The 12,519-nt window shown below is 38.3% G+C and overlaps 1 protein-coding gene across 2 annotated transcripts in view; it reads left to right on the top strand.

Annotated features, from left to right (window-relative positions):
* The window catches only part of PALLD (palladin, cytoskeletal associated protein), a gene marked incomplete at both ends in the record, with an annotated part of 341,943 nt that extends 340,144 nt beyond the window's left edge, over window positions 1-1,799 (top strand). For both annotated transcript variants that reach the window (XM_084232237.1, XM_084232236.1), the window contains 2 exons: window positions 427-560; window positions 1,627-1,799. In XM_084232237.1, coding sequence (XP_084088363.1) covers window positions 427-560; window positions 1,627-1,799 — 307 coding nt within the window. The remainder of the gene's footprint in view (window positions 1-426; window positions 561-1,626) is intronic.
* Window positions 1,800-12,519: the final 10,720 nt, after the last annotated feature.

Genomic DNA, 12,519 nt, shown 5'->3' with positions numbered 1-12,519 from the left:
GTTTAAAAAGATACACTTTTACATGCTATATAAAATGTAAGGGTCATGCTGCTCGATGAGATCAAAGGCAAAAATCACTCTTTCCCTTTAGTTATGATTAAATGTGATTTTTGTGTGTGTGTTTATACCTTTAAAAGAAAAGATGGATTCACATTTGCTTCAGTGATGACAGAGAAACTATTCTGTGGTTTTTGTAAAAGCAGATCCTCAACTAGAAATCAAGTGCACAGATTTATTCAACCTCTTGACGTCTGCTCTTCTCTCCCATTAACTTTAATGGAGCTTGCAGCCTCTCCAGAATAAGTATGACCCTATTATCTGCTACTTGCACAATTCTGTTTCTAATGATCTAATTAAAAATGATGCTTCGTGTCCAAAGCCACTTTTTAAAAATTTAGAGCCCTAATGACTTTATCCTTTCTCCAGCATGCACCAGGATAATTATGGCTACATCTGCCTGCTCATTCAAGGAGCCACAAAAGACGACGCAGGGTGGTATACAGTGTCAGCCAAGAATGAAGCGGGGATTGTGTCCTGTACTGCCAGGCTGGACGTTTATAGTGAGTGCCACTTCATATCACATTCATTAAAATTATGAAAAATCAGACATCTGGGCAGCAAATCACAGGTTACTTTCATGTAGCCTTATAAACAACTATAGTTTTACTTGCCAAAAAATTCATATTGCTTTTTCTCTTTTTATTTATAGTTTCTCATCATTAATAGTGAAGTACACGAGGAGAACAAATACCCAAGTATCTATTCAGAAACTCTGCATTACTAGTAGAATATGCATGTTGGCTAGTCAGTGGTGGCTTCCTTACTTAAGCATCCTTAGGAGTTAACAGTAGGCAAAAAGGCATAACCACATTCTTCACATTTTCTTGTTTCTGTGTTCTGCAAATGACTGCCTTTTAACATTTCTCCCTATCAGTGTCTTAATGTCCTCTAAATGTGCGTACCACACTGATCCTGGAATGCTTACTTTTGTGGCTTAGTGCTTGTCTTGTTAATATTATCTTAAGCAGCTCAGCAATAGGTTTGTGTTTGTGTATATATATTTGTGTACATGCATCATAAATTTGAAGAAAATCATTCCAATTTATAAACTAGTACAATCCCGTGAACTATTGACATAAAGAAAACTAGAAAAAAATTAACTGATTTCAATTTTTACTTCTTGAATAAGGAATTCATTGTAAGGTTCTGCTTCAGGAAGTGAGTGGCATCAACCTTCCCTACTGCCCAATTCCTTTAAACTAATGGTGTTAAAACCATCCATCCTGCATTATCTAGCTACTATAATTATTGTGGGATTTATACATTTTGAGCTTTAAAGAATTTTTTAAGAAGGGGAGGTATGAATTAGGAAATTTAGCAACTATTTCAAATGATTCCTGTGCTTCACTAAGTAAGTATTTGCTATAAACTATGTCTTGATTCTCTAGCTGTTAGCATGAGTAAATGCAAAATGATTTTTTAGGATTGCTACCATCAATGTGTTCAGTCTCACAAAGAATATGTACCCAGTTTATATCAAAAGACATTCTATATTTACTTGAAACATAGAAGAGCGTTCCACTTATATCTTGATTAAAAAAAAAAATTTGTTTTTTGTTTTTGTAGCCCAGTGGCATCAGCAGCCACAAAGCACCAAGCCAAAAAAAGTTCGGCCTTCAGCCAGTCGCTATGCTGCACTTTCAGACCAGGGACTAGACATCAAAGCAGCGTTTCAACCTGAAGCCAACCCATCTCACTTGACATTGAATACCGGCTTGGTAGAAAGCGAGGACCTGTAATCCAACATTCTTGTGAAAAGCTGAAACACTGAATACAGCCATTGCCTTGACCAATATATTCCTTTGTTATATTATGTAAAAGGTAAAAACATACTTTTGATTATAAAAAATAAAAAACCACCAAAATAATACTTTTCTTACTTGATATAACAATTTTAAGTAGGCGATGCTAATAGAAATATACACATTGCACAGAAAATTCACATTTATCATCTAATTTAAAACTTTTGGAATTGCTGTGATTCAAGGTCTGAAATGCCAAAACACTAAAGGAAATCAATTGTTCAAGGTAACTACAATTTGTATTATCATAAATGCCTTTAAACACTAGCTATAGGTGCTACGTACCGTGACAGTGTGAAATGCGTGATGAGAGGCAACTGTACCACAAATAATACTAAGATGATTCTAAAGTGGTAGAGAATTCAGATAAGTATAGTGAACCAAGTGCAATATGTAAGGATAAGAAGAGGAAATGACAAAGAAATCCAAGGAAATGCCTTGTCTTTGCAAATTGTTTTATATTGAGTCATAAAAAATAATTACTTGCCTTAAATTTTAGGAATATTGAGTTGTCTAACAAGGTTAATATCTTAGTTCTTAAACTTTTTTAATATGTAGTATTTTTTTCTTGCTACCTTGGTAGGAAGCTTATTTACAGACCGTATTGAAAGGCTAATTTAAGTATGAGTAATATAAAGTATTCTGAATAAAGCAGAAATATATTATAGTCCATTCCAGGAAAGGCATCCAGACCACCCAAATGACCAAGGCATAGTATTTGGAGGAACCAGTGGATTGGAGGGAGAAGAGAATGAAGGGAAATGCTGCCAGCACACTTGTATTGTACTCATTTAGACAGAAGCAGAAAGAACAGGAGAAATGTAAAGTCCAAGCTTTATCTTTGGTTTTCTTCAAAATTAACCTAAATGTCGGTGAAAAACACTGCCATTCAAAAGTCAGGGAAAGTAGAGTCAGCTGGAAGTTTGGAGCGTATGTGCTATGGAAATTTCAGTGTGTCTGAGGTTTGTGTATTAGTTGAAGATTTTAGATGTGCAGAGCAAGTTGAAAATGGACTGAGACTACAAGATTGGCATAAATGGGAAATCGCCTGATAGGATCTAATTTAGTTAAGAGAAGTGGAGACTTAGGAGAAACAAAAACAGGTTTGTGCCATAATGTATTTTTTTTCAATGACACCAAGATAAAGTCAATGGAAAATACTCGTTCACTTCCCTGCCATCATGAAACCTTGCCTTACGGGGCTTTGGGTGCCAAGTAATTTGTAAAGGCATCAGCAAAAGACTGGTTTTTAAATGCGTATGATTCTGCATCAGCTAGATTAAGTTGATTCTGACCAGACTTGATGGTTTTAAGTCGGAACCAATAATTTTTAAAAGGAAAAAATTTGGCCTAATACTATAAAACATGAGGCTTTAATGGTACTTTGCTATGAAAACAGTTATCTTATGCAAAACACATATATCTTTCATTATTTATAATAAAAATATTGAACTCTTAGCTCAGTTATTCAATTCAATACGTAGTATTTTTAAATGATTTTATATCTGTGTACCACTCTATATATTTCCTATTACTGCTTCACATGTACAGCTTTCTACTTCTTTGTCAGAACACCAACCAAGTTTTAAATAATGAATAGGCTTGCGCACCGGGTGGCAGCTGTTCTATGCAGGGTGGTACAGGTTTCTTTTACCACACTTCCGTGCATTTAATACGGAATGTGAGATAGCAGGCAAAGTCTCGTGAACCTATCTATACTGTAGAATTATGACTTACGTCATATCTTACTTGCCAAATTTTTCTGAATGTGACTTTTTGCTCACTTGCTGGGTTTGGGATTAAATAGCATTATTTTGCCACCTTCCATGTTGTATTTATAAAAAAAATACTACTTTGGATTGTTGTGCTGGTGTAATGTGGATCTAACATCAATAAATATTTAACAAATAACAGTTGCAATTTTATGAAGCAAAATATCAATTGTTTGAGTTGTCTATTGTTGCTTTAATGAGTACAAACTTAAAGGCTTAAAACACTTCACTAGTTCAGAGGTTAGGTCTCAGAAGGTTAGGAGCGGTATGGCTGGGTTCTCTGCGCAGCCTTAGAATGCTAAAATCGGTATGTCTACTGTACTGCATCCTCATAGGAAGTGTGGAATGCTTTTCCAAGCTCAAGTACTTGTGTCAGAACTCAGTTCCTTGCAGTTATAAGACAAATGTCTTTAGTCAGGTGAGGGCAGCTCTGAACTCCTAAAAGTCACCTGCATTCCTTGCTATCTGGGCTCCATACCCAACCCCCTATCTTCAGAACCAGCCATGAAATTCTCCCACCTGACAATTTCCTCACTATGAATCTCTTGCCAACAAGAGCTAACTCTCTTTTAAAGGATTACCTGATTAGGTCAGCTACCCAGATAATCTCTCAAAATACATGATTTGGGACTTAATAACATATACAGATCCCTTGAAAGCAGCACTGAGATTTTTTTTTTTGATTGGATGACAGAAGGTGTGTGTATACCAGGAAGTGGTAATTCTGGGAGCCAGCTTAGTTCAGCTTACCACATCAGAAACTTGTATTTATGTTATTTTTTAAAATATTGGTTCTTGGGCCTCCCCAGTGGTACAACGGTTGAACGCTGGGTTGCGAAGCTGCCCACAGCCTCTGCAGCGCCGGTTCGATCCCCGGCTGCTCCCCGGCCACTGGAGGAGGGTCCCACATGGCCCGCAGACCTCTCCTGCCGCCTGCTGCTCCCCTCAGCAGTGTACTTCGGTCCTTCTGCCTGCTCTGCTCCCCGCTCTGGCTCTGGTGAATTCTCTCACCCTCCCGCGCTTCTGACTGTACCCAGTGCTTGTATAAATAAAAATAAATCTTTAAAAAATAATTAAAATATTGGTTCTTGTGATACCCCATGGGGAAAGTATTTTGTGACCATGTTCTATCTTAGATTATTAATATATACAGGGTTCCAGTTCAAAATGGCTGCATAGGAGGATCCTGAACACACCTCCAAGCACACATTGAATCGACAACTACATATAGACCAGTTTCCTGAAAGATACGCTCAAAAAAGGTGAGCTACTCCTACACATTAGACGAACTAGGAAAAAACCCACACAAGAACATATAGGAGACAATCTTGCCAAAAACCCTACCCAAGCACCATCATTCGCAATCAGGAGGGAACTTAGAACCCTGAGCTGCTTCCTGAGGAGTGAAGTGTTGAATCCCTTGTTGGGCACCCCAATTCTTAAGATCTACAACTGATATGAGCTCCTAAAACATCTCTTTTTGAAAGCCGATGGGGCTTGCATCTACAAGACCCAGAAGGCTACAGTGAAAAAACTGAAAAACCATTCTTAAAAGAGATCACAGGGACTTAGTCCAGGGTACCCTGTATAGGCAGCCAAATGATAAGTGCCATCTTTCTGTAAAGGAAGCCTATTTATCTCCAAAGTTTCAGCCTGAGGGGGAGGCATCTAACTTAACACACATCTAGGGAATTTTGAAATACTTTCCAGAAGCAGCGCTAGTGGGCACCATCTTTGCATTCTTCCTCTGCCTCACTCCAGAATTGGAGGTTGTGCACACACTAGGGGCCCTGATTTTTGCAGCTCATATCCAGAGACACCCTTTGATAGTCTACTATGGCCAGTGGAGCTTACAAGTCCAACAGGATTATAATGGAAAAATAGTTCTTAACTCTTTACTGCCCATGGGGCACAGAAGAAACACCCAGTCTTCATACCTGCGGCCTGAGGGACAGACTTCTAATTACACACATCAATGAGCTGACCACAATCTTCTCCAGAGAACTGAATGTATCTTCATACATTCCCTCTGCCTCACTCCAGATCACCAGTATCTTCAAAAAAGTAGTTTGACTAAAAAAATCTCCTCACAAAAGTCCAGGACCAGACAGCTTCATTGGTCAACAAACATTCAAAAAGAAATTAGTACCATCCTTTGCAAACTCTTCCAAAAAATAGAAAAGGAGAGACTCCTTCCAAACACTTCTCTCCTAAGGCCAGCTTACCATGAAAACACAACCAGACAAGTACACTACAACAAAGAAAATTACGAATCAGTGTTGATGATGAATACAGATGCAAAAATCCTCAACAAATATTTACAAATCAAATTCAACAATATATTAAAAGGATCAATTATAACTCATGACCAACTGGGATTTACCCAGAAGTGCAAAGATGGTTCAGCATCTACAAATCATTGTAATAAAATCCATTAACAAAATGAAGAAACACATGATCATATCAATAGCTAAAGAAAAAACATCTGGCACTATACACAGCCACGTACGCTAAAACACAGCCAGGTGGCCACAGAGAAAATTACCTCAACACCATATATGACAAGCCCACAGCTAAAATCACACTTCAGTGGTGAAAATATCAAACTGTTCCTCTAAAATCCAAGAACAAGGCAAGGATGCCCGCTCTCACCACTTGTATTCAACGTAGTATAATAATCCTAGCTAAAGCAATTAGGGAAGTAAAATAAAAAGCACCCAAATTAGAAAAAAGCAAAACTTTATAAATTTGCAGGTGATTTGCATATTATTATACACAGAAAACCCCAAAGATGCCACCACAAAACAATCAGAAATAAATGAATTCAATAAAATTGCAGGACACAAAAACAATATACAAATATCATTTGTGTTTCTATACACTAAAGAAAAACTATCAGAAAATTATTTCATTTATAATTGCATCAAAAAGAATAAAAGATCAAAATATAAATTTAACCAAAGAGGTGAATGACAATGAAAACTAGGTGACTTGGAAAGAAATTGAAGAGAACAAATAAATTACAAGATATTATGCTCATGGATTAAAATAATTAATAGTATTATAATGTTCATACTAGCCAAAGCGATCTACAGATTGTAATGCAATCCCTGGCATTATGTTTCTGTGAAAAATCCAATGGCATTTTTCACAGAAATAAAACACACAACCCTAAAATTTGTATCAAATCACAAAATATCCCAAATAATCTTGAGAAAGCAGAAAACACTATGCTTCCTCATTTCAAACTACATTACAAAGCTACAGTAATCAAAAAAAGAAATAATACTAGCATAAAAATTGACAATAGCTTAATGGTACAGAGAACTCAGAAATAAACCTGTGCATATATGCTCAATTAATTTACAACAAAGGAGGCGAGAATATACAAATGGATATCGGACTGTCTCTTGAACAAATGATGCTAAAAAATTGGACAACCACATATCAAAGGATGAAACTGGATGACTGTTTATACCATACATAAAAACCAAAATCAACTAAAAGACTTGAATGTAACACCTGAAACCATAGAACGCCTAGAGGAAATGTAAGTGGTAAGCTCTTTGATACCTGTCTTGGCAATTATTTTTTTAATTTGACACCAAAAACAAAAGTAAAAAAGCAAAAATAAATGTGGGACTACAACAAACTCAAAAGCTGCACAGCAAAAGATATCAGCAAAATGAAAAGACAGCCCACAGAATAGGAGAAATTATTTGCCAATTTTATTATCTCATAAGGGTTAATACCTAAAATACATAAAGAGCTCAACTCACTAGCAAGAAGAACTACTTAAATATTTTTAAAATGGCAGAAGATATAGAGATGTTTTTTCAAAGACACACAGATGGTCAACAGATACATAAAAAGATGTTCAACTTTACTAACCATCAGGGAAATACAAATCAAAATTACAATGAAATTAACACCTCACACCTGTTAGAATGGTTATTTTCAAAAAGACAAGAAATAACAAGTGTTGGCAAAGATGTGCAATAAAGGGAACACTTGTGTACTATGGGTGCTATTGAAAATATGGATGTTCCAGTGTTTTTCGTCTTCTTTCTGGCTTATTTCGCTGAGCATGATCCCTTCCAGCGCCATCCATGTTGCTGCAAATGGCATGAGTTTATCTTTTTTGAATGCTGAGTAATATTCCATGGTGTATGTGTACCACATCTTCTTGATCCAGTCATCTATTTTTGGGCATTTGGGTTGTTTCCAAAGCTTAGCTATTGTAAATAGTGCTGCTATAAACATAGGGGTGCAGGTGCTCTTTGGAATTGATGTTTCTATGTCCTTTGGGTAAACACCTAGGAGTGGAATCGCTGGATCCTATGGAAGCTCTATCTTTAGCAGGTCGGGGAATCTCCACACAGCTCTCCATAGTGGTTGGACCAGTTTGCACTCCCACCAGCAGTGCAGGAGAGTTCCTTTCTCTCCACACCCTCGCCAACATTTGTTGTTGCTAGTTTTTTAAATACGTGCCATTCTCACTGGTGTAAGATGGTATCTCATGGTCGTTTTGATTTGCATTTCCCTGATTGCAAGTGATGTTGAACATTTTTTCATATGCCTGTTGGCCATTTGCGTTTCCTCTTTGGAGAAGTTTCTTTTTAGCTCTTCTGCCCATTTTGTGACTGGATTATTTACTTTGTTTTTTTGAGTCTCTTCAGCTCGCTAAGAGCATTCATTATTCTATGAGGACATCAGAAGTCTGCATACTTAAATCTCTAGAAACTTCTAAATATTGATTTTACACACGATCATCACCAAAGAAATCTTTCAGGATCAGTACAATCCTGATTACTTTCTGAACTGTGTAGGTTTTTCTTCTGATTCATCAATGAAAAATACTTGTTTTAGAATTGAAAAAATCCCCATACTTTGCCCCCTCTTGTCACCGATGAAGACATGGAGGTGCCGCTGAAAGCCATCTTCCCTCAGCGCCCACGGGCCCTAGGAGGAGACAGTGATGATCACTGAGGGAAGGGCAGGGCAGCCGTAGTCTCTTCTGACTTGCTGGAGAAGCCGCTGTCAGTAGTTCTCCTGAAGCCTCCTAATAAAGGTTAAAGGCTCCATTTAACTAAGCCCCTGGCGGGGCCTCCAGGATGGCCTAGGGGTTAGTTTCAGCGCTCTCACCGCTGCGGCCTGAGTTCAAGCCCCGGCCAGGGAGCTACCCGCAAGGAGCGTAGGAGTTAGCCCCCGCAAGGGGGCATGGAGCTAGAGCGCATGTGGTGCAGCAGAAGGTCTCTTCTCTCTGTGCCTGCTGCTCCACTATGCTCTGTGCTTCAGATCTCCCCTTGCCCCGCCCCTCCACAAGTTCTTCCTAATAAAATCTGACACCTAGATACTCCCAGAGTGCAATGTGAACATCAGTCGATTAAGAACCACCATGCCACTAAACACCCCTCCGTATGTAAAGCATCTATTACCTTTGAGTTTTCAATTTTGTTCTTTAACTCAGCCTTAATATTCCCATACAAATCATAAACATACTAAGTGAGTTCTCAATGAAGAAAAAAGAAAAGAAAATATGGATGTTAAAACTTTTTAATTTAAAAAATCAAAAACTTCCATATGATCCTGCAATTCCACTACTAAGTATTTATATGAAGAAACAAAAATACTACCTCAAAGATATATGCACCTCCATGCTCATCACAGCATTATTTACAATAAATAGCGAAGACAGAAGCAACCTAAGTGTCCATTAGTGAATGAATTTTAAAAAATGTGATAGATGGGCATCCACGTATGCGCGCGCACGCGCGCACGCACACACACAATATTATTTAGCCATAAAAAAGGAGATCCTGCCATTTGCCACAATATGAATGAAACTTAAAGGCATTATACTAGGTGAAGTAAGTCAGAAAGAGACAAATAATATGATCTCACTTACATAGAATCCAAAAGAACAAAACTCATACAGACAGCAAACTGATACTTGTCAGAGGAAGAGAGTGGGGTGGGAAAAATGGATGACGGTGGTCAAAATATACAAATTTCCAGTTAAAAAGTCAGTCCTGGGAATATAATGTACAGCATGGTTACTATAGTTAATAATTCTTTGTTGTATATTTGAAACTTCCTAAGATATTGCTCTTAAAAGTTTTCATCAAACAAAAAAATCTATGTGTGGTCATGGACATTAACTAGATTTTATATTGACCAATTTGCAATATATACAAATATTCAATCAATGTTGTAAACCTAAATTAGTATTAAGTCTCAATTAAAAATATGTAATATGTATACATAGCAAATACTGTTATAAATCTTTCAAGAAAGAAATTGCTTGATCAAAGGTATTGACCACAGGATGTTTTCAAGAAACATAAAAACCTTTTTATTAAGTCCCCATGAGACCAGTAGCATCATGGGCTGGGTTTCTGATATCACTTACTGAAGAGGTTACTCCCATACTAGTTTTCAATATTTAATGCTTTAAAGTATGCTTTGCCAACAGTGCAAATTGCCATATGATTTCCAGGCATTGTCTGACTCTTTCAAAGGTATAAATGCTATATTTGGGATGCATATGCCAAAATTGACAATTCAAACTGTAAAGGTAAAATTGTTTAAGAATAAAAGTAGTTACTTAGAAACAGAGCTGCGGGACCTTAAGCCTAAGAAATGCTTGAGGGTTACAAGATTGTGAAGGTTAAAGCCTACGGGACTGAAAGTACCATACTGATTACTCTCTGAGCCACTTAGCAGGCCCTTTGATAATTCCTTGATCTTTCCATAGCAATCAAAAGTAGGTTTCTCAAAAAAATCTCTAAGGGTCTCCCTGGAGGCATAGGGGTTAAGTCTCAGCATTATCAGTGATGCCGAGTTTGATCCCCGGCCAGGGAGCTAGCCCACATATGGCACAGTAGACCTCTCTCTCACTCGCTGCTCCCCTCAGCAGCATATTTCAGTAGATCCACTTGTTCCGCTCCCCACTCTGTCTCTTGTGAATCCTCTTGCCCGCCGCACCTCTGGCCTGCACCCCATTTCTTCTATGCAAAAATAAAATCTTTAAGAAAAAAGTGCTTTTTAAAAAAAAAATCTCTAAAGTTAGTACATAACTACTCTTTCTTCAGAAGAGACAGTGATATTTGCACATGGTTCTTTATATTACTCCTGAGAGCATTATACTAGTAAGAGGTCTGTTCTCTTCCAATGAAACTATCATCATAAGGCTTCAGGAACTCTTAATTTGCTGAATCAGAAGAGGCAGCCACACATTACCCTTTAGGATCTCTAGAATGCTGATAAACATCACCAGAATGCTAAGTGTGAAAAAAGATTACCCTATCTAAGAGGTAAACCCTAAGAATGTGTTCTCTCCATGAAAAAAGAATGTCCTGTCACGTAATGTAATTAAGTGATAGAGAAAAATTCATTTAAATGGCACTTCTGGGATTTCCAATTAAAGATGGCACCCTGAAGATACACATTTTGAGCTCTACTTTCATCTGTTTTCTGACTATCACCTGTTCTTACATTTACCTCCCCTTATAGCTATCCCTTTGTTTTTATGCTTACAAGAAACAAAAAATCTTAAAGTGCTATTTTTGGTGTTTCTGGCCAGTCAGGGAGCAACCCCCATGGTGCAGCAGACCTCTCCTGACTCGTCCACTGCTCCCCTCAGCAGTGTATTTCAGTCAGTCTGCTTGTTCTGCTCCCTGGTGAATCCTCTCACCCTTTGCATCTTTAGCCTGTACCCCAGCTCTTGCATGCATAAAAAAAATCTTTAAAAAATAAAGTTAACCTCTGAAATCACAACCCAAGTCAAAAAACAGAACTTTGCCCAAAGCCAAGAAGCCCTTTCATATGCCCTGTAGATATTCAGCCTTACCCCTGGTTTTCTTCTTTAATTGTGGGAAAATAAATACAATATAAAATTTACTGGTTTAACCATTTTTAGCACAAAGTTCAATTTGCCCTGTTTTTTATTTATACAAGAACTGGGGTACAGGCCAGAAGCGTGGGAAGGTGAGAGAATTCACCAGAGCGGGGAGCAGAACAGGCAAATGACCGAAGACACTGCTGAGGGGAGTAACAGGAGAGACAGGAGAGGTCTGCTGTGCCATGCAGGTATCTCCCTGGCCAGCCAGGAATCAAACCCACACTGCAGAGGCTGTGGACAGCCTCACAGGGCAGCACTCAACCCACTGAGCCACCAGGGAGGCCCTACCCTGTTTTTAAATGTAATGTTTTTAAGGTCTCAATCTACAGGTTTCCATCCATTTCTTTCTTTTTCATACAATTTGTTAAGGAAATTAGGTAGTCGGGCTGGTAGAGTACTTTAGAGAACACATTTTGCTAACTGCATATTCACGGTACAATTCAATGTGTTCCTTTGTCCTCAGTATTTCTTGAAAATTAACAACTGGATTCAGTGGTTGATCCAGAGACTTGATCAGATCTGAGTTCAATTCAAGCTACTTCTTAACATTCCCAATGTTAAGAAGACCGCCAAGGAACACCAAAGATTCGAAGAAAACATCTAATGAGGATCAAAAAAATTAAGCAACCTAGAAAAAGAGGACATAAAGGAAATAATAAAAGCAGTTTCTATTTTTAATAAATTCAAAAGAGAAGAAAACACTGTATTCAGAAACAAGCACAGGATGTTACAAATAAGGAATACTCAGATGAAAAGGAACTTGGGAATTAAAAATAAGTAGCTGAGGGCCTCCCCGGTGGCGCAGCGGTTGAGCGCTGGGTTGCGAAACTGCGCACGGCCTCTGCGGCGCCGGTTCGATCCCCGGCTGCTCCCCGGCCACCAGAGGAGGGTCCCACATGGCGCGCAGACCTCTCCTGCCGCCCGCTGCTCCCCTCAGCAGTGTACTTCGGTCCTTCTGCCTGCTCTGCTCCCCGCTCTGGCT

The sequence above is a fragment of the Talpa europaea genome, assembly GCF_964194135.1.
Source record: "Talpa europaea genome assembly, chromosome: 4".
In the NCBI taxonomy this organism is placed as follows: Eukaryota; Metazoa; Chordata; class Mammalia; order Eulipotyphla; family Talpidae; genus Talpa; species Talpa europaea.
The sequence above is the reverse complement of the archived record's forward strand: the minus strand, read 5'-3'. Positions and strand labels throughout refer to the sequence as shown.